Raw genomic sequence first — 22,467 nt, 5'->3', positions numbered from 1 at the left:
TTTTGACGATTAAATAGATTTACGATATTCATAATTACGGTATAATTCGAACGATAATTCGACAAAAATGATCAAAAAATTAAAATAAAAGAAAAAATGAAGAAAAAATATCGTTGAACCTTTTTGTAAATCTTATAAATTGATAATGAAAAAAATTTATCATCGTGATAACGATTGATAAATTAATAAAGTGAATTAAAAATTAATAATCTTACGAATATTATAGCGAACGTGAATCGCCGCGCGATGTCGATTATTATTGTATACGTATCGGTTAATCGTTTTTCGAATACGAAGCAAACGAAATATTCTTCGAATTATTTTATATGACATTGATTCAACGTATTCGTTTTCCGAACATCGAGCGGAACGGACGTGTTTCTTTCTGCTTCTCGATTAAAGATTTTATCGGGATTTTCTATGATATCGTAAAATATTGAAATGTAAACGATCGTTGAATAAATAAAATATAAAAGTGTAAGAATAATTATGAATACGCGAATCGATGAAAGGGAAGACCAAATATTCGTTCGATACGAGAATAAAATAAAGGAGGAAACGAATCGAATCTAAAAATAAAAAAAAAATCCTCTAGACGATAAATGAAATTTAAAGAAAAAAGGAAGGAGGATATAATAATTAAAAACGATGAATGAAACTAAAATTTCGAATCGTTCGATTGCTTTTATTTAATTTTCAATTTACGTATTTTTTTTTTCTTTTTCTCTTATATTTCGAATATTGATATGTCAAAAATTAAAATCGAAATATCGTTTAATCGTATTAGCTATTAATTAAGTTTAAAGATATAAAAATTAGAAAAAGAAAAAGACGAATAATTTGAATACGGAAAATAATAACGTATAACGTATAAATATGTTTTCGAGAAAAAGAAAGTATTTATAATTGAAAAAAAAATCGATATAAAGAAAAATAAAGAATAAAAAAATCCTTCGATGTTTATCGTGTTTATCTCTTTATTGTTTTTTCTTCGTTTCTCTTTGCCTGAAACAACGATAATGTAACGTTAATTATAAACAATAATTTAGAATTTAAAAAAAAAAATTAAAATTCTATCTCCTTTTCTCCCTCTCTTAGCCTCGAACGTTGGTATGATAAAATATTACGATCCGTATGAACTGTATAATATGTAAGATAATCCGTATAATGCGATTTTAAAAATTAATGATAATAACGGAAAAAAAATTACTGTTAAAAATACTATCGATGAAATAAAAATTAATCCGTTAAATTTAAAAAAAAATAAATAAATAAAAGAGAAAGAAAAAATGCGATACCTATAAATTTATCGGTAAAAACGAAGAAAACTCTGTGATAATGATTGATGAAATAATAAAATGAAATAAATATTAATATTCTTACGAAAATTATAGCGAACGTGAATCGCGGTACGATGTCGCGTCGATTATTATTGTACGCGTATCGATTAAACATAGTCGTTTTTCGAATACAAAAGGAGACGGACGTATTCCTTCGATTGTTATTGTACGCGTATCGATTAAACGCAGTCCTTTTCCGAGTACGGAATGAAATAGACGTATTTCTTTTAGCTATCCGAATAAAGATTTTATCGCTGTAATATAATGTAATGGAATATTAAAATGTAAATGATCGTTAAACAAATAAGATATTGAAGTGTAAAAATATAATTATAAATTAATTATAAAAGAAAAAAATATTGTTGCGTTTAATTAAATATTGCGTAACTGTATAGTGATGTTATTGTAACGAATTGTTTCGTTTCTTTGTTTATTTTCTTATTCGCTAATGCCATTTTCTCGCTTTTTTATAAAAACGTGATATATATTTATTATTTCGTACGCTATAATTGTTAGACGTTTTTATCTTTACGATTTTATCTTACGACGATTCACGGTTGACTGCTTGCCCTTATTCCCATTCTTCGCTTCGCGTCCGGTATTCGGTGATTCGAATTAATATCCGATCTTAATTTGCGAGTGATTATTTGTTTATTATGATTTAATTAAATCGATTGTTTAATTTTTATTTTTATTAAAAATCATTGTTTTTGGTACAATTTTATTTATTTAATGTATGATGAACGAAAAGCGAAATAATAGCGAAAATTGTTTAACGTTCGAAAAATATTCGAAATATTTAACCAATTTATATTGAAAATCTGTTTGAATACAACAATTTTTTGCAAAAATTATTTAATTTTATTAATTGTAGTTTTGTTTAATATTTTTTTTCTTTTGTGAAGCGTTTTGAAAAGTGTATTAAAAAATTAAACTTTTGTTGATAATGCATGTTTTATATATGTATTTTAGGTAAATTTATAATCTTTCTTTAATATACGCTATTATTTTTTTACGTATTCGACGAGTCGATTTATTATATCGAAATAATCGTACATAATATTCATCTATCTTGTCGAGAATGTTTCGATTATGCGTTATCATGGCGCTCTCCCTGAGTTCAATTTCAACTTAACGATGCTGAATCTCGTTGAGATGATTGTGACTCGTTGATGAGTAGTGAGTGCCGTTGATATTGCGAAAAGTGAATCTGTTTGCGGACGATGGTGCTCCTTGATCTTGTTTTCACGATAGTTGAATTTATCCTGTCTTCGCGTTTATTCGTTTCGTTTGCTTGCCTTGTTATTGCATCCTCGATTGGTGATGGTTTTGTTTTGAAAAGCGTTAACGATTATGTTCGTTCCTTCCACGATGTTAAATGTTCCTAAAGGATGGGATAATCCCGGAAAATCTCGAAATCGTCTTTTAAGGGTAAGGGTCATCGAGAGGACAATGACAAATTGCCTCGGAATCATCCTTCGGAACATCTGCGGCTATTGAGCGTAGAAACGGAGAAATCTTGAGACATCTGGTTCGTTGTTAAACGTCACAAAAGAAAACTTTCGCTCGAAAATAATCACGTGCGCTCGTGTTATTGTAAATTAATCCTCCCTTTTTGTGCCCGTCAAGAGTGACAACGCAACGATCTTAATTATCGATCTTTCTTAATTTCTTGAATCGTTAACGAATAATATCTTTCGACCTTTCCTTTATATTCGTGATGTTTGATATTTTTTTTTTTTATCTTTTAGGGATATTTTTGCGATTATAAAATATATTCGAGTAAAGAAAATTTTATTATATACTGTCCGATACTCTACCGTCTATATACCGGAAAATTCTTTATACTTTGTGAAACGCGATATATAATTATACGCGGAGATACAACTTTCTTATATGAATTTAATTGAATTGCTGAAATCGATTAGCGAATTCCAATTCGATGAAATATCTATTAATCGTCTTCTGCTATTTCCATTTTCCTTCTCTTCTTATAATGCGTATTTTTTCTTTAAATCGCATTCTTCTTTGTCGTGATAAATTTAATTTGATGTGAAAGAAAGAAAAAAAAAAATTAAAAAGTAAATAAATACAAAAAAATTCAATTTCGAACTCACGGTTCTTCTTATTCGCGTTGCGAGTGCTTGGAAATGTCTTCCCAATTTATTTCCAACGATATAGAAAATCTTATCTATCTTAATGATAATTTAATAAATAGAATTCTTTTTTTTTTTTACAAATTTTGTGTTAAGTACTTCGTATTTTTTTTTATTTCTATTCGATGAATTATTATCAACTTGTATGGTACGTCGAAAAGTAAAAGAGAGAGGGAAAAAGAAATTATAGAAAGAATGTAATAGGTTAGTTCTAGTATCCATCGTTTTTATATTTGTGTATGCTTGTATAACTTGTACAAGAATGTTATCGTTTGAAAACATGTTTTTTTATTCGACGATTGCATAGTTCCTAATGCGATGGATATATTAGAATATATTAGAAACGATGTATATTTGTTATTCATAAAGAAGATCGATCTACGGAAAAATGATTTCTTAAAAAAATAAAAAAAAACAGTTTCTCGTGTACATCTCGTAGTATTGTGTTATTCCACGATATATATATATATATATATATGTTTATATATAAACTATATATAGTATATTGTAGTATATTATTATATAGTATACATCATGAAGAATAAAATCAATGCGGATATTTCTATTACTTCAAAATTAAAAGATACATCCTATAAAAAAAAATAAATGTGCGTTTAGATATTTTTATTTAAATTGTTTCGTTTAAGACATTGAATTAAGGTTAGTAAATAAATATTAGATTAATCTTATTTTTCTTTTTTAAATAGGTTACATTTTGGTTAAATTACGTTACGAATCCGATTAAATTTATATTAGATTCTTCTTTCGATTGGATTTCCTTGAACGAGTAAAATTAAATTAATATTTCGTAGGTTAGGTTAGATCTATCTAAATAGAGTATGATTTAGAGTTCGATTATTAATAAATAAAAATTGAGAATTAAATATCCGATTAGATTTGATTAAATAACATTTGGTTTTTTGGATTTATTCGATTATTTGTTAAATCTAAAGATCGAATCGCGAGTTTGGTCTGCATTTGCATTACTTAGACTCGGATCGTTTTTCGTTCTGTAATTTCGTTAGACGATTCTTTCCTTCCGTTTAAGTAAACTTTCATCGATATTCTATCGTGTTTTACGTAATGAGAACGAAACATCGTGAAACATCCTTTGTAATAACTTTATTCAACGTCTTATATTACAATAACATTTGATACCTTAGATAGATGCTAATGTTATGAAAGGATTTGATTATTTTATTAAAGGTGCGTTACATACATAATCGAATGTTACAATTTTACTAATATTTCGTAACTAGATATTGCTACGTTTAACGTTTCGTGACGTGATAAAATGCCCGTAATTTTATAATAATGATATAAAAAAAAAAAAAAAAAAATATATATATACTCTCATAAAATTTGGAAAGCGAAAGAGAATATCGATAACGTCGATATATTGTGTGACGTGTAATATAATATTATGATTCGTTTCGTTCTTTTCTGTACTATTTGATTTGAATTTTTTACGATGAACAATATATGATAAACTTATGGATGTACGAGCGTTTGTGAGATATTAGAATTGGAGTTGTTATACTAATATAAATAGAAACGGTGAACGGAACGATCGACTTCTGATGATTCGAATGCAACATCGACGGTATCATTGCTATTATTGCTGAACCGGTGGAGCCATTGGAAGACTCGAAGCGCTTACGCCTGACATGGCTTTACTAGGACCTAATAAAACCTGTTTTTGTTGAGTGCGTTGTGCTTCCTCCATTTGCACTCGTTCTATTTCGAACAATATAGGTGCAAATAAAATGGCTGATGAACTGAAGAATAACCATGCTGCTGAACATGAAAATGCGTATAACCCTACGAAAGAACGTATATTGTTTATATCTTGATATTGAGTACGAATTATAGAGAATTAATAAATAAATACATACCTTTCATACAATTGCATAAACAAGTACCGACGTTATATCCCAAATTACGTACTTCTTCCGGAAACATTTCCGTAAGTCCCAATAATCTTTCTGCCAAGCTTTCATCCTAAAAACAAACTCGAATATAAATATATCCTACTTTCTACGGTCAAGTTGAATTTTTTCTTTTGTTTGATTGTAAAATTATGCGAATATCCCGTTTAAATTTCTTTTCTTGTGGAATAAATATCGATGATACGTTGAAAATTCGTGATACGATGTGAAAAATACGATTTAAATAAGTAAAGAAATATTGGTTAATTTATGGATTAATTGTAATTAAATGTCTTTAAATGTAACGAATCTTGATAATACGAATTATGGTTATTTATGACGTTAATATATAATCGTATGTATCGAAATGGAATACCTCTTCGTCATCCTCGTCATCGGGAAAAAGCGATTTCACCTCGGGAGAATGTGCGTCGCTACTACCCATGCCGCTGTCCGCCGATTGATCTACTTCTTCGACTGAAGTCATATAAGAAAACAACTGATGATTGATAAACGAATGAACGAATATATTTTATTTTCACGAATCAAGTTTTAAAATTCACCTTCGTCTACTCTAGACATCGTATGTTGGGATAAATATTATATGTACAGCAATTCACACCGGTGTAAAGTAGATGCGGAACAACTTTGCTATGGTCGCGGAAGTTTCTAAATTGTATTTGCGATGCTACGTGTTGGTACGACTGTTTGATAAAAATCCCTATATGATATCCCTATATAAATCCCCGAATGTATATTTCGAATATAAATTTCTATATATTTAATATCGATATTAAAAATATTTACGAATACGTTGCGTTCGAAGAAACGAGAAAGAAAACAAAAAAGGAAACGAAGTTTGGAAAAGAATCGTGTCTTTTTCGAACGTTTTAGTAATATTTCTCTCTGTCTCTCTCTCTCGTTCTCTTTCTGCACGCTATTGGTCAAACTGGATTGAATTCGTTAAGTGTCGTTCGCACCTTTTGATAGTACTTTGAATAAATCTTTAATATCATTTTTTAACGTCGTATCTTGTGATTCGATTGATGTACAAACTGTGTTCGTACAAATTATTTAATACTTAATAGTGATCTTCTTTGAGATAATTCAAAAATTTGTTTAATATTGAGATTAAATATGACGGACGTCCGTTGTATTTATATACATTGAAGGTTATTCGCGAGGAATTGTTTTTTTTCGTCTATTTGATCTTTAAAATTCGATGTAAGTTTTTGAAAAAAACATTCGATGACCGATGAAAGACGAAAATTTATTTTTTTTATTTTTGATAATTCCATAATTATTTCTTTTTCTCGTAATGTTCGATCGCAACGGACGATATAATTTGTCTTTGCTTCTACATATTTTACGTATTAACGTGTTATAGATCTATAAACTACAGATATAACCGTACGATTTATAAAATCTAACCTACGTATGATTTATAAAATCGTAAAAAGAATATTTTCTCGAACTTGAACGAAATGGCGAATACGGGAGTGCTGCCGTTTGTACGTGGGGTCGATTTCAGCAGCAATGATTTTAGTGTAAATATGATTTTTTTTCTTTCTCTCCTTTTTAACGATATATAATTTTCGATTATTGTCGCAATATTGTTTTTTATAGGAGGGAAAATTTCCAGAATCTGTACGTTTAATGACTGGCATACAATGGCTAAAATTGGATGAAACCAACTTGACTGAGATTCCGGAAGAAATGGGCAAATTGTTGAAGCTGGTAAAGCTGTCTGCGTATGGACATTTATTTTTTAAGCGTGCGCGAAATTCAGGATGAAGCTATTGTGATTGAGGTTCTTATTAATGGTTCTACGAAACGTGAGTGATGTAAATTAAATTATTTTCTTTTTTCGAATAGGAACATCTTTCGTTGGTTAAGAACAAGTTGGAACGCTTGTATGGGGAATTGACGGAACTTTGTTGTCTTCGTACTTTGAACATAAGGCGTAACAACATTAAATCGAGTGGCATTCCGGCGGAATTGTTTCACTTGGAAGAATTGACTACGTTGGATTTAAGTCATAATAATTTGAAAGAAGTACCGGAAGGATTGGAAAGAGCTCGTTCTTTGTTGAATTTGAATTTAAGTTACAATCAGTGAGTGTCGAGTGTATGTAAATTGTGTAAGAAAAACGTGCGGATTCGATGATTCTGATCTTATTTCGATTCTTTCAGCATTGACACGATTCCCAATACGTTGTTTATTCATCTAACTGATCTGTTATTTTTGGATCTTAGTGATAATAAATTGGAAACGTTGCCACCGCAAACTCGTCGTCTGGCAAATTTACAAACCTTGAATTTGAATCATAATCCGTTGGGACACTTTCAATTAAGGTATACGAAGGAGATATAATTCGCTAATTATAGATTCATCTTTGCATTTATAAACGAGATAACGTTCTTTTTTCTTTTTTTTATTTTGTTTAGGCAACTACCGTCTTTGATGAATTTAATAGCTCTACAAATGCGTGATACGCAGAGAACCTTGAACAATATTCCATCGAGTTTGGAAACTTTGACGAATTTACAAGAACTTGATTTATCGCAAAACGATTTACCCCGAGTACCGGACGCGCTTTATTCTCTGGTGAATTTGCGTCGTTTAAATTTAAGCGATAATCAAATAACTGAATTATCAACGGCAATCGGTATGTTATCGGTACGTTACGATTACTACGTATCTTTGATATTATGCCTGATGTTCGATTTTGATGTTAGAGCTTTGGACGAAATTGGAAACGTTCAATATATGTCGTAACAAATTGACAGCGATACCTGCTTCTCTTTGCAAAATTGTTACCCTTAGAAGATTATATTTGAACGACAATCAATTAGATTTTGAAGGTATTCCTTCGGGTATTGGTAAATTGTCGTCGTTGCAAGTATTTTCAGCGGCTAATAATCGTTTGGAAATGATACCCGAAGGTTTGTGCAGGTACATTTTTTGTTTCGTTCTTTTAATCGTGATTTTATTATAATTTAATTCGAATTAATGTTAAAAAAGTAGCATAACGTATAGTAATTTTTCTCTGGTATCGTGAATATGTTTAAAAATATCGGGAATACATGCGTTTCTTTTTCCTCAGATGTGGATCGTTGAAAAAATTAATATTATCTTCTAATCGATTGATCACCGTACCGGATGCTATTCATCTTCTTACCGATTTGGAACAACTTGATTTAAGGGATAATCCGAATTTGGTAATGCCACCGAAACCGATGGAAGTTCAAAAAGGTTCCGGCATCGAATTTTATAATATTGATTTTTCTCTGCAACATCAATTGCGACTTGCTGGAGCCAATGTACCTACACCGATTCAAACTTCTGGTATGTTTGTTCTTTGATGATACGGGCAATCGTGAAAGATCAATCGATGCTCGATATGTAGATTATATCTGCGATTATATTTTAATATTCTTTGCACGTTATTTCTATTTTTCATAATTGAATATTTTATATTTTAGGCAGTAAGGATCCGATAGCGCGCAAAATGAGGCTTAGAAGAAGACGAGATCAAGAAGAAGCTGATCAAGATCAAGCCAAGATACTGAAGGTATATTATTATTTATATAATATTTTTTTTATATTATAAAGAGAATCGGAAAAGTAGGATGACTTTTAGATATGATGAGTCTGTCTTTCTTTCTTTTTTAGGGTATGAAGGATATTGCGAAAGATAAAAACAAAGATAAAGAATACGAAGACTCCAAAGCGGAATCATTAAAGTAAGCATAAAATATGCATTAAGAATTTGTTATTTAGTTAGTTTGTTATTTTATAATTTATGAGTCTCTTTCTCTCTCTCCCCCCCCCCCCCTCTCTCTCTCTGCCGTTTTCCCTTATTTTTAAAGGCCTAAACGATGGGACGAAACTCTGGAGAAACCACCGTTGGATTATTCTGAATTTTTTGATGAAGATGCTGGTCAAATTCCTGGTTTGTCCGTATGGGAGATAGAAAATTTTTTACCCAATGAAATAGAAGAAGTGGCGCATGGAAAATTTTATGAAGGCGACTGCTATATCGTTTTAAAGACTGAAGTCGATGAAGCTGGATCTTTGATTTGGGCAATTTATTTTTGGATAGGAGAAAAAGCTACGGTACGTTTATTGTGCGATTAGATTTTTATAACGATTAACCAAATCGTCGGGTACGACGTATGGCCGTGTTGCGAACGAATCGATGTATTTTACAGTTGGACAAGAGGGCTTGTGCTGCGATTCACGCTGTAAACTTGCGTAATTATTTGGGTGCGCAATGCCGTACTATTAGAGAAGAACAAGGCGAGGAATCGGATGAATTTTTAATGTTATTCGAATCTGGTATTACGTATATCGAAGGAGGTCGTACTTCGTCTGGATTTTACACGGTCGAAGATACGGTTTGTATTATTGGATATTCTTTTGGTATTTAATTTTCTATTTCTACGTATTATTATTCGACGTGCTTGCTTTCAAATTGATTGACGCATGGCAGCCATCGATAACACGATTGTACAGAGTACACGCTGCCGATGCTTCGATCCACTTAGAACCCGTTCCTGTCTGTTTCGATTCCTTGGATCCGGGCTTCGTATTCGTCTTAGATACTGGCAATAAGATTTTCATATGGTACGGCAAGAAAGCGAAAAGTACGCTGAAATCGAAAGCGAGATTAATGGCTGAAAAGATTAATAAAAACGAAAGGAAGAATAAAGCTGAGATCATAACGGAAATCATGAATACAGAATCGGATGATTTTCTATCGTGTTTGAACTTTAAAGATGCTTCGCATCTGTCGTCTACCATCGTTGTAAGTTAACATTTGGTTGAAACGATTTGTGCGTTTAGAAATCTAAGTAAATTTTATGTATAACCGTATATTAAAATTTATCCTTTTAATGTCTCTCGTCGTAGGAACATGTAGATGTGAATTTTGTACCACTCGCGCCACGTTTGTATCAAGTGCAACTTGGTATGGGTTATTTGGAATTGCCTCAAGTCGAAGTACCTCATGGAAAATTAAGAAACACGCTTTTAAACAATCGGAATGTTTATATATTAGATTGTCATGTAGATGTTTACGTTTGGTACATATTCGTAAAGTTTAATGCAATTACAAAATCAAAATTATGATTATACACACGCACGCACGCACGCACACATACACACACACACATCACACGTTTCACTTATATCATTCGATTATGTTCAATTGTAGGTTCGGTAAAAAATCTACGAGATTGGTACGGGCAGCAGCCGTTAAACTGTCTCAAGAATTATTTAATATGATAGAACGACCGGAATATGCGATGGTAACCAGATTGCAGGAAGGAACTGAATCACAGGTATACGAGCTTTATGAATTTCAAAAAATGCGAAGAAAAATTGTTTTGATTCGATTGTTCTGATTGCGGAAGGGGAGGAAAAGAGAAAGAGAATATGTACAACGATATCATTTTATCTTTTTTAAATTTAGATTTTTAAATCGAAATTCGCTGGATGGGATGAAGTTATAGCGGTTGATTTTACTAGAACTGCCGAATCGGTTGCCAAAACTGGTGCGGATCTTACAAAATGGGCGAAACAACAGGAAACGAAAGTACGTATCGAATGAAATAAAAATAGATAAATTTGTGTTATCGCAAATTTATTTCGTTTTTTCTGTTTTATTCTGATCGATGCAAATCGATAAATTAATTTTGCATATTTCACAGGCAGATCTAGCCGCGCTCTTTATGCCTAGGCAACCACCTATGACGTTTACCGAAGCTCAACAGCTAATGTTGGAATGGAATGATGATTTAGAGGGGATGGAAGCGTTAGTTTTGGAAGGAAAAAAATTTGTACGCTTACCGGAAGAAGAATTAGGGCATTTTTATAGCGGTGATTGTTACGTTTTTTTATGTCGTTATTGGATGGTACGTAATAATTTGTTTCTTTCGTTCTTTTGTATCTAATCCTCTAATTTTGACTATTACGCCATAATAAACATACTTTATTTCATGAAATTTCATTCTCGTATTTAATAATCTTAGCCATTAGATACAACGGAAAATGAGGATGGCGATGAACAATTCGAAGAGGATTATCAATGTACCGTGTATTTTTGGCAGGGCAGAGATGCGGGAAATATGGGATGGCTAACGTTTACCTTTAGGTGCGCGAGAAAAATTGTCATTGTCGTGTTCGATTTATATGTTATTAATTGTGTGCGAATAATCGTGATATATTATTGAATGTAGCGTAAATAATGCGATATTGATTTTATCGATAACGATAGAAATTTGTTCTTAGTTTACAGAAAAAATTTAAATCTTTATTCGGTGAGAATTTGGAAGTAGTTAGAACTCATCAACAGCAAGAAAATTTGAAGTTCTTGGCATATTTTAAAAGAAAATTCATTATTCATCATGGTAAGCGTAAACAACCTAAAGCTTGTGGTAATAACAAGGTCGAATTTTATCATCTAAGAAGTAATGGAAGTGCGTTGTGTACAAGACTGATACAAATACCAGCTGATTCAACGCTATTGAATCCTTCTTTTTGGTATGATTATTGTTCGCATATTTTAATAATAATCTTTTTTATTTATTTATTTATTTATTTATTTATCTATATATTTTTTTATTCTATCTACATATGTTTTTCCACAGTTACATTTTAAATGTGCCGTTTAACAATGATGATGAGACAGGAATAGTATACGCTTGGATTGGTTCCAAAGCTGATAGCGAGGAAGCACGTTTGATTCAAGAAATTGCTGAAGAAATGTTTAATAACGTACGTTTGTTGTAATATGTTGTATTTGTATTCTTTCGAAATTCTATAAAATTCTATATAATTTGTTTTTTTCGAATGATCAACAGCCATGGATAAGTTTACAAGTTTTGAATGAAGGTGAAGAACCGGATAATTTTTTTTGGGTAGCTCTTGGTGGAAAGAAACCGTACGATAATGATGCGGAATACATGAATTATACTAGACTCTTTAGATGTTCGAACGAAAAAGGATATTTTACTATTAGCGAAAAATGCACCGACTTTTGTCAAGTATATATTTTTATAATCTATAAATTTATTTAATTTTCGCTTGTGTTGCCGGATTATTTTTAAATGTGCATATTTATATTTCGTTAATACCAATTCCAGGATGACTTGGCGGATGATGATATTATGATACTTGATAACGGTGAACAAGTATTTTTATGGTTGGGCAGTCGATGTTCGGAAGTAGAGATTAAATTAGCGTATAAATCTGCTCAGGTAAAGAACGAACGATAAAAATATTGAACAATTTGTAAAAATAGTACGATATAAATGAGAGTAAAAGTGAAAAATAAGCGTACTTAATTTTTAGGTATATATCCAACACTTACGAGTAAAACAACCGGATAAACCGCGTAAATTATATCTAACTGCTAAAGGAAAGGAATCTCGAAGATTCACCAAGTGCTTTCATGGTTGGAGTTCGCATAAAAGGCCGCTTCAATAAAATAATTTTTTGATAGAATAGAGTGTCTCAATTTTTATCGTTTTTAAAAAAAATAAGATTTCTCGATTAAGGCAAATTTTAAACGAAGCAACTGTCCATATAAATTTATTATGTAAATAATTTTCTAATTGTAATTTTTTAAATCATCTTAAACATCTAGAATTTTGTTTAAAAGATATTGTTAATATACGGATATTCTTTTCGTGTTTGTTTATTTCCTTCGATCGAGTTTATTTTGAAATCAATTGAAATATTATTTACAAGATATTTATTTATATGTTTGTATATAGATGTCTATATGCAATTTAATAGAATATATTTATAAATATGTACGTACATTTATGTGCAAAATCCATTCGCTTTTTAAAAATTATATCGAATAAATTAAAATATGCAATTTGATTTCCATACTTTTTTTCTAACGATAAATAAAATTCCAAAAAGAATTGAAAATTCTTATACATGTGATATTCGTATAATTGCGAAAAAAATTCTTAAAATTATATTACATCTTTTTTTAATAATATACAATAATAAAAGTAAAATCTCGTTTAATCTGCGACATCGCGAATTCGTTTATTTGCGTTTAAATGATTTCCATTTTTATCGTTTCCCTTTAATATCGGTTTTCAAGGGATTCGACTTCGAACAAGTTCTCTACAAGTTATATATTTAAATTTTTAATTAAATTAATTTCCCGCGCTACGTTCTATGTTTGTACATCTAGATAATTATCCCTTATCTGATTTTATTTAGTTTTCGTCGTTTAAATGAAAATTTCCAAAAATTCAGCGAATAGCGAGACTTTACTTTGTTGATGTTATAAATTTTCATTAAAATAAAAAATGATATCTATTCTTGAAAGTAAAAAAAATCAACTATGCTTGCGAATAAAAACTTGAAAAACGATATACGCTACGACATTTTACTATCGATAAAAAATTTAAAAGTTAAGATTTAATAACACGATTAAAAATCACGAGCCGAATAAATTTAATAAGACTAATTTAAATTTTTTGCCTTAAATAGAATATGTATATCGAAAATAAATTAATCATCGTCGTCATCGTCATCCGAAGGTATGAACAATTCTTTTTCTTCGAGAAAATTAGCCATCCTTTTACTTATTGTAGTTCCTATAATTAATCCTAACGTGACACTACAAATAACGCTCAAAATGCCAAAACGTGTTCTTTTTGGTTCTGGCAGAATGGCACCTGAAGGTGTTGTAGTTCTTGATCGAAGATGTAATTTTATTTCTCCGTCAATTTTTCTTAAATTATGGATACTTTGAAACGCAACGGTTGAACGTTGCAATGCCATTTTTTGATATAATAAACACTGGAAATAGCGATAGAAGTATAAATCGTATATAAAATAATATGTTGATCTAATTGAGATAATTTAGCGATAATAAAAAAAAATAATATACACGCGATTGTTGTAGATACGATAGAAAATGGAGCATACATTTACACGATACAAACACGCATTATATCCGTCTATTATATATTACGGACAATAGAAAATCTCTGGATGTATAATGTATTAAATCACAATGTCGATATGTGATATATACTAACCTTTTTTGATGAAAAATATATAAAAAAATATATATATATATATATATATATCTATATATATATATTTATATTATACCGTATTTTATCTAATGTATATTACATATCAATTTAATATTGACAATGCTCACACGAAAATACTCATAACCGGACCGGTATAGCAAGTGAATCAAAAACCGAATGATTAAACGTTAAATGGTTCGATCATATATATCATAACGTGTGTTTGTAATACGCATGCGAAAAACACAAAATTTGATACTATATTTATTGAAATGATACATAGTGATAAATGTGAATTGCCCTAGACTCACATTTTCTTCTTTTTTTTTTCATTTACGTTCGTTACGTATCTTTTATATTACAAATATATTTGTTAAATTTGTCAACGTCACGATAAATAAATTTTATGCATAGTTGAATTATATTGATGAAATATTGTTATATTAGGATCGATTTATATTTTGTTGCATAAAATATACTGTAAATATTTATCGATATCGAGGTCAATTTTTTGCTTATTCTTTCGAAAATGAAGTATATTTATGCATTTTTATTTTAAAAGCAATTTATTTGTTTCTTTATTGTTTTACAATAATTAATAGATTGAATACAGAAATTAGAATATGAAAAAATAACTTTCTATTTCATATCTCATGACTGAAAATTGGTTTCTCTTGATTTCCCTATATTTTGATCACGTGGTTTTATTTATATCCGATAACTAGATTCTAACGTAAAACGAATCTAACTCTTTACTTCTATTGACTTCTGTTGACTTTTATATATTTTAATTTATCGTTTATTTATCCAAGTAATTGTCAATACAAATTTTTATAGTTTAATCTTAATTGTTTGATTGATCATTACCTATTGTGAACAAAATTTAAAATTTTGTATAAAATGTTACACGTGATTGGATTAGGCCTTGGCGATGCAACAGATATAACTGTAAAAGGTCTTGAAATTATTCGAATGAGCGATCGTGTCTATTTAGAATCATACACATCAATTTTGTCTATCGATTTGAAGGATTTGGTAGGTAGATTGTAATAAAAGTATGATGTGATAATTAATAGTAAATAATAATAGTACACGAATTCGCTATGCGTTGTACTTGCTTGCTCGATATTAGGAGATGAACGATAGCATATTTCAACGAATTAGGAACGATTTTACGGATGTTCGATACTTGAGGCGGATAGAGAATTAGTGGAAAATAACGCTGACGAAATATTGCCAAAGGACGAGAAGGAAAATGTTGCTTTTCTAGTTGTGGGTGATCCATTTGGTGCTACTACACATTCCGATCTAATTTTAAGAGCTCGGGCAAAAAATATAAAGGTAAAGAAGAAAAGCGTCTTTAATAAAAGAAAAATTACAATATTTGACCGATATATTAAAAAATAATATCCGTTATCCGTAGGTAAAAGTTATTCACAATTGTTCCATATTAACTGCAATAGGATGTTCCGGTTTACAATTGTATCGTTTCGGAGAAACTGTTTCTATTCCTTATTGGAGCATAGATTGGCAACCGAATAGTTTCTACGATAAAATAATCTCCAATAGAAGAAGAGATCTTCACACGTTATGTTTATTGGATATTAAAATAAAAGAACCTACTATAGAGAGTATTAGCAAAAAGAAAAGAGAATATATGCCAACGCGATTTATGAGCGTGTCGGAAGCTGTTACTCAACTGTTAAAAATTATGGAGGAAAAAATGGAAGAAAATAAGGAGGAAATGGGTAAACGTTAATCTTGAATAATTTTCAAAAGAAAATTAATTTGTTGTTGATTTTACAGTTTTATTAAATAAATTAATATTGTCAATTTTCAGTTTTATTAAATAAATCCAGCCTTGCGATTGGTTTAGCTCGTATAGGTTGGGACAATCAACGTATCGTTGCTTGTTCTCTTGAAAAAATGGCTTCTACCGATTTGGGTCCTCCTCTTCATTCTTTGATCATTCCTGCTACAAACTTACATCCTCTCGAATCAGAATTTATGTCTCTATATATGTACGAATAAGAGTTTTCAAATATTGCATTAAAACGGATGAAAACATTTCGTCGTCAAAAAGTTGAAGAGTTAATTATGTATTACTCTGTATAAAATTAATATTGGAATATGAATTGCTACGATAATAAAAAAAAAAATAAAAAAAAATTTCACATTTACATTTCTACATTATATATCTAAATATAGATTGAACGTTATATTTTTGCAAAATAAATAATAAATACGCAACGAATCATTGAATTTGAACGTACGTACGATAAAGATAAAAATGATACTTTTAATATTTGTATTGAAAACGATCTATATTATAAAAATTATATATTTATTATTTTTTGAATTACAAAAATTTAACGTAACGTAGAAAAATTATTTTTTACTATCTCTCGAAACTCTTTTATAAAGAGAAACATCGAATAAGATTATGTATAATTTTTAAAGTAAAATAATAAGCGAATAAAATAAAAATACGCAACGCTTATATTGGTAGCGTTGAATTATCGATTTCACAATGTGTGTGTGTATACTATAATCGTATAAGTGCTTATAGTATAGGGAAAGAAGCTTGTTCGCTTTATGCCAAAAAATCTTAAAAGAATTAATTCATGATTTCTAGAAGAAAAAAATTTGAAAAAATAAATTGTGCGATTTATCGGCATTTTGAAATTGATATATGTAGTAAAATATAGTGCTTGACATATATCGAATAAAGATAAAATTAAGAAACTTATAGTTTCTATACGCTATCGATCGATTCCGTGCATGCGTAATAAACAAGTATATGTGCTATATATATAAGATATATTTATGTATATACATATACGTAATCCCTAGTTTACAATATGCAACTTGTGCCTATTCACTTTCGGTAAGTGGAATCGTGATACTTTCGGTGCGGTGTTTTCGTTCCTTTTGCTTTTTTCCCCTCTTAGTAGTGATAAATTTGTTGTATTTCATGTATCGTATTGTATCGTAATCACTAGCACGTTGTTTATCATTACATCGCTATAATTCTAAAGAAGGAAGAAAAATTGAAAGAAGGAAAATGCGAATGAAAAATTGAATTTGTTTCCGTTCAATTTTATATGTAAATTTTATAAATAAAAGAAACGCGAAGAAATCGCGTATATATTACAATGTCAAGGATGGAGTGTATAATCGCACCTCGAGTACCTCGAGGCTTGGCTCACGCGGTTGAAGGACTTTCGAGAGAAATTTTACGACAAAAACCTCGAAATATTTACGCATTTGCGGCTCAACATTTTGCAAAATTGGTCGAATTGAGGGATAAAGAACATTGTCGTACCGATGAAATCGTTTCGAAGATTTTGGATTGCAAATCGGTGAATCGTGAATGCGATAATATTCTCGATTGGTCTGGATTTAATAAGAATGTAGTAGATGGTAATAACGATGTCGGTGACGTTAGAAATTGGAACGATCGCTTTTTTGTTTGTAAATATGATAACTGGATGGAAAAAGAAATGACATCTACGATAAAAGAAAGGAGAGAAACGAATATGATACCGAAGAAAAAAAAAAGAGAAATAGGAACTGGAATCGGTTGGTCCATAAATCAAACTGTCAAAGTATTGAAAAAGCACGAATATGCGACGTGTCGTGTCGAAGAAAGTGAAAATTTGTGCGATATACGATCAAAGAGAAGAGAGATTGAGAAAATAAGTCCCGATCACATTGATCATGGCTCGCATCAACTTTCAAAAAAAATTATCTGCGGACAATGTTTTCGATCTATGTCGGCTGATAATATATCGTTAAGGAGAAATATCAAAGATGAGGAAGTGAAAGAAAAGCGGAAAAAATTGCGTAACTTTGCTTTGGATAAGTATGGAATAAGTAAGATAGGAGAAAAATGTGAGAAATGCGAAAGAAACGCGTGCAATTTGATACGGCAAAAAAGTGCCGACCAGATCGAAAGAACGTGTATACATTTTAAATGTGGGAATGGAGATGGAAATTTCTTCGTTGGTCGAAGAAGAAGTCGATCACTCGTAAATAACGAAGGTGGGAAAGAATCGAACGGGAACGTGGAGGAGTATCGAAGAGCGCAGCGATGGCAACATGGGATAGAGGGTGGAATATTTCGAAATTTGAAAGAACAATGGAGGAGTATAATGATCGAGGATGAGGAGACGGAGATGCGTAAATTGGGAGAAAAATTGAACGATACGGAGAAAGAAGGTGTCGCGAAATTAAGTTTGCGATTGGGAAAAAAGCATGAGAAAGAAGAATTGAAAAATAACGAAATGGAAGAGGATACGTTTAACGATAAATCACGGAATAATGAAATTTCTAACGATGTGACGAGTATCGATCGAATTGACATTTCAGTGATGCTTCCGTCTGTAATTACGCGACCACCATCTTCTGGAAAATCTTCTACGGGAAGGAATATCGCGAATTACGAATTCGACGAACGGAATAACACGAACAATTTCACTTTACCACCGATTTCGAGCGATGGATCGAAGCCGATGAAGAAAGAGAACGATTTAACGTTGCCATTTTTATCGAACGAAACTGATATCCGATTGAACGAAGAAACGATGCGATGTCGTGGACGCGAAGAATCAAATTCGAATCGAAATCGCAAAGATATCGAAGTTATTGCAAATATCGATTACGAGTCGAAAGCGTTTGAGAAAGAACACGAAAGCGAGAATTCGAAGAGCGATGATAACGACTCGTGGAAATATCATTGGCACAAGTGCGAAGAGAATGGAGTTACGGGGCAAAAGATGGAGCAAAATACCGATGAAATACAAGTCCTGGGAGAATTAGAAATTCTGGAAAGTTCAAATTTACAAATGGAAACGGAGATCGAGGAAACTTTTAAAGATAGTTTGAACGTTACACCAGATTCATTGGAGTATTTGAAGAAGGAGGAGAATGAGATAAAAGAAGAGGAGGAGGAGGAGGAGGAGAAGCAAGAACAATATCGATCAAATGAACTCGAAAGAAAATTAATGGAGATAGAAACGGTGGAGAAAAGTATCGAAAATACGTTAGCCTCGTCTCAAACGATTTCAACTTTTAATAAGAACTTAGAAGAATCGTGTTTAATTAAATGTAATATCGAGAGAAATTTGGAATCACAAGTATTGGAAAGCAAAACCGACAACGAAAACGATACGATGATTATCGAAAATGAAACGAGAAGACAAGTGCCATGTGAAGGGGAAGAATGGACAAATTTGGATAAAAGCGAGAGAGTGGACGGAGAAAGTGAAGAATATAATATCGAAATCGAATCGATGGAAAAATCTGAAAAAAATTGTTCCGACGATGGGGAAATTTTTATTAGAGGTGATAATAATAACGAGATCGTTTCGAACGTTCGAGGAACGTGTGATCATTCCTCGAGAAGAGAAATTGATCTTTCTTGCTATGTCCTTACCGAAGGATCCCCTTGTGAAATACCGGAAAGCGTAACCACCGTTATTATACCGGATAAAATTGAATTTGAGATGGACGAAACGAACGGCGAAAATATTACGAACGATAATGACGTACCGTGCTGGAATAAACGCGAGAAAGAATATCGGGATCCATTTGGAGAATATGTGGAACATTCGGAGACGATTGACAACGATCATTCGTCCAGTGTTCATGCTCATTTTTTGCAGGATATAAAGAATACGGTTTATCGAACGTCGTCTCTTTATCAAGAGGATCTTCTTGGCAATATCAAAGAGGAAGAAGAAAATGAAAAAGAGAAATTTTGCAATGTTACGGAGCGTAGCGTCGATTATACGAGTGATTCCTCGCAAGCAAAGCCGTCGAGTTGCAACGAACGATATAAAGTTGATACGACGAACGATACGTTCCACGTTTCCACGAGTGATGCGACTCTAAGGGAAAAAGAAAAGAAAGAAGAAGGAGAAACATGGAGATCCGATCGCTCGAACGAGGGAGATGAATTTTCTTCCTCGTTCGAACAAATTGGACTAAAATTACCCGAATTCAGTTTGAATTGTTCGCGTGATATTGAAACATCGACATCGTCGATCCAAGGGAACGATTCGAGGAATTTTGACGATGATGATCGATCGGAAAAGGGAAATGACGACGATGTTACTCTTTACGAAGATGAAAATACTTCCATAGATTGTAAAGATAAACAGCCGATCGAAGAAATTTCTCTTGAGAAAAATGAATGTTTTCGAGAAGAATTATTTATCGAACAACCGCTGAAAGATGACACGATCGAAGATAAGAGAAACGAAATTGAAACTTCAAAATTTGAAGACGATAAATCTATCGAAATGCCTGCTGTTTATGATAAGTATGGAAACGATTCTCGTTTCGTTGAAGAGGAAATTGCGAGAGAATTGATACAAAATTTTATTCTCGACGCGTCGATAATTTGGGAAAATGTTGAATCGAGAGACATGACTGTTTTCCCGCTTAAAGATCCGATATCTTCGACTTGTAAATCTGGATTGAATGATTTTGCGATTGAATTTCATCCATCCGTGCAAGAATCGACACTTGAAACGACGACGATCGATCATCTTTCTTATCGAGAAGAAATAGATAATGATATTCGATCGTGTGACGAGCAAATTATAAATGAAAAAAAGAAAAATGAAGTAGAAGGAAGGGAAAATGAACAAGAAACGAGAGAGGAAAAAGAAGAAAAAGAAGAAAAAGAAAAAGCAAGTATATTTTTCTTTTTTTTTATTTTTGAAAATTTAACGATACGTATAATATAAAATAAAGATATTTCAATGCATGACACGATCGATCGTAATTATTCTCCGGAAACAAGATACCGTTTCGGTTTAATGTTGTATGCTTATTAGTATATGTATGATTCTTCTTCGAATTTCCATTTATCCGATGATCTGATATATCCGATAATGTTACCTGTCGAATTTATGAGAATTTATTTGTTTGGTCATTCATGCGAATTAGCGATTTTTAAAAGAACTAAAACTTGTTTCTGAGAAACGATTCGCACGCGTATATTTTATAATTCTAGCTAAATAAAAATAAATAAAGAAATAATTATTCTTCCAATTTATATTTTAGGATGAAATAAAAATGATTTTTTCCGAAAATCAACGAAAGAGAGACGAAAAAATTGCCAATTTTCGACACACTGGAGAATTTCACGATTCCTTGCCGTTACCTATTGTTGAAATTTCAAAAAATATTTTATTCACCGAGAATGTTTGCGCTTTAAAATCCATGGATCGGAGAACGAATGATATCCTTACGTTTCCAAGTAACGAAAGATATGCAACAGTTTCTTCTGACGTAACATTCGATTCTTCTCGGATAACTGTTCCTCGTGGCATCGATATCTTGAAAAATTTCACGTTATTCGTAAACAAATCGAATTGGACCGAATCACCTTCTCAAAACGCTTCGTTTTCTATCTTTGGCATTGATCATGCGTTCGATCAAGCTTTTACAGCGGAAAAAATTCTCGTTCCCCGTGTGGAGGAGACAAATATGAATTTGAATATTGATGATATACGTGAGCCATTAGCGATTGATAATACACCAAGGCCTGTAATTATAGAAGAAATTGCAAATATAGATGAAGAAAAAGAGGAAATTTTTTTCGAAGAACAAATGTACGATAGCGAATGTAAAAATAATATCGAGAAGGAAAAAGAATCGTTATCATCGATCCATGAAACAGATTGAATTGGACAATAATTTATTTTATAATATATATATATATATATATATATATATCGATTACGTTATACGTTATATTATACATATATATAAAAGATATACAAAATAAAAAAATGTGTACTTAATTTAAAAAAAATGAAAATCATACGATCAAATCTTTAAAAAAATGCAATGTATTTTCATGAAAACATCACGAAACATATTGATCGAAGAATCGATGAATTTAAGTTTATTTTTTACTCTTAAAAAGTTTTTCATTTCATTTATACGAAAATCG

At 31.2% G+C, this 22,467-nt stretch overlaps 5 protein-coding genes across 9 annotated transcripts; 3 read left to right on the top strand and 2 right to left on the bottom strand.

The window, feature by feature from the left end:
* Positions 1-4,920: 4,920 nt before the first annotated feature.
* Positions 4,921-6,142, bottom strand: LOC409500 (mitochondrial import receptor subunit TOM22 homolog). The gene is made up of 4 exons (XM_393007.7): positions 5,988-6,142; positions 5,801-5,901; positions 5,392-5,497; positions 4,921-5,317 (listed from the first exon to the last, which is right to left on the bottom strand). Exons 1-4 carry the CDS (start codon positions 6,004-6,006, stop codon positions 5,112-5,114), a joined length of 432 nt encoding a protein of 143 aa, XP_393007.1. The 5' UTR covers positions 6,007-6,142; the 3' UTR covers positions 4,921-5,111.
* A 238-nt stretch (positions 6,143-6,380) lies between these two features.
* Positions 6,381-13,317, top strand: LOC412468 (protein flightless-1). 4 transcript variants are annotated; one of them, XM_026440648.1, is made up of 23 exons: positions 6,381-6,648; positions 6,812-6,971; positions 7,051-7,161; positions 7,300-7,538; positions 7,617-7,778; positions 7,872-8,092; positions 8,163-8,379; positions 8,531-8,772; positions 8,910-8,998; positions 9,100-9,170; positions 9,297-9,543; positions 9,639-9,824; positions 9,920-10,234; positions 10,339-10,511; positions 10,643-10,769; positions 10,901-11,023; positions 11,139-11,342; positions 11,460-11,581; positions 11,719-11,970; positions 12,078-12,204; positions 12,291-12,473; positions 12,573-12,686; positions 12,781-12,915. In XM_026440648.1, exons 2-23 carry the CDS (start codon positions 6,909-6,911, stop codon positions 12,913-12,915), a joined length of 3,723 nt encoding a protein of 1,240 aa, XP_026296433.1. In that variant the 5' UTR covers positions 6,381-6,648; positions 6,812-6,908. The 4 variants fall into 4 exon arrangements, with proteins under 4 accessions (XP_026296433.1, XP_026296435.1, XP_026296434.1 ...); XM_026440650.1 differs by having other exon boundaries at positions 6,383-6,648; positions 7,051-7,225; XM_026440649.1 differs by having other exon boundaries at positions 6,383-6,648; positions 7,051-7,234.
* Positions 13,209-14,713, bottom strand: LOC102654379 (essential MCU regulator, mitochondrial). Of its 2 annotated transcripts, none has more exons than XM_006570255.3 (2): positions 14,499-14,713; positions 13,209-14,256 (listed from the first exon to the last, which is right to left on the bottom strand). In XM_006570255.3, the coding sequence occupies exon 2, from the start codon at positions 14,236-14,238 to the stop codon at positions 13,966-13,968; it is 273 nt and encodes a 90-aa protein (XP_006570318.1). In that variant the 5' UTR covers positions 14,239-14,256; positions 14,499-14,713; the 3' UTR covers positions 13,209-13,965. The 2 variants fall into 2 exon arrangements, with proteins under 2 accessions (XP_006570318.1, XP_026296436.1); XM_026440651.1 differs by lacking the exon at positions 14,499-14,713 and adding an exon at positions 14,386-14,470.
* Positions 14,714-15,201: 488 nt separating this feature from the next.
* On the top strand, positions 15,202-16,657 carry LOC412557 (diphthine methyl ester synthase). The gene is made up of 4 exons (XM_396012.7): positions 15,202-15,533; positions 15,663-15,839; positions 15,922-16,246; positions 16,339-16,657. Exons 1-4 carry the CDS (start codon positions 15,399-15,401, stop codon positions 16,527-16,529), a joined length of 828 nt encoding a protein of 275 aa, XP_396012.1. The 5' UTR covers positions 15,202-15,398; the 3' UTR covers positions 16,530-16,657.
* Positions 16,658-16,728: 71 nt separating this feature from the next.
* LOC102654994 lies at positions 16,729-22,237 on the top strand. Its single transcript, XM_026440891.1, has 2 exons — positions 16,729-21,187; positions 21,573-22,237. The coding sequence occupies exons 1-2, from the start codon at positions 17,654-17,656 to the stop codon at positions 22,194-22,196; spliced, it is 4,158 nt and encodes a 1,385-aa protein (XP_026296676.1). The 5' UTR covers positions 16,729-17,653; the 3' UTR covers positions 22,197-22,237.
* The last annotated feature ends 230 nt before the right edge of the window (positions 22,238-22,467 follow it).

The sequence above is a fragment of the Apis mellifera genome, linkage group LG5 (assembly GCF_003254395.2).
Source record: "Apis mellifera strain DH4 linkage group LG5, Amel_HAv3.1, whole genome shotgun sequence".
NCBI lineage: Eukaryota > Metazoa > Arthropoda > Insecta > Hymenoptera > Apidae > Apis > Apis mellifera.
The sequence above is the reverse complement of the archived record's forward strand: the minus strand, read 5'-3'. Positions and strand labels throughout refer to the sequence as shown.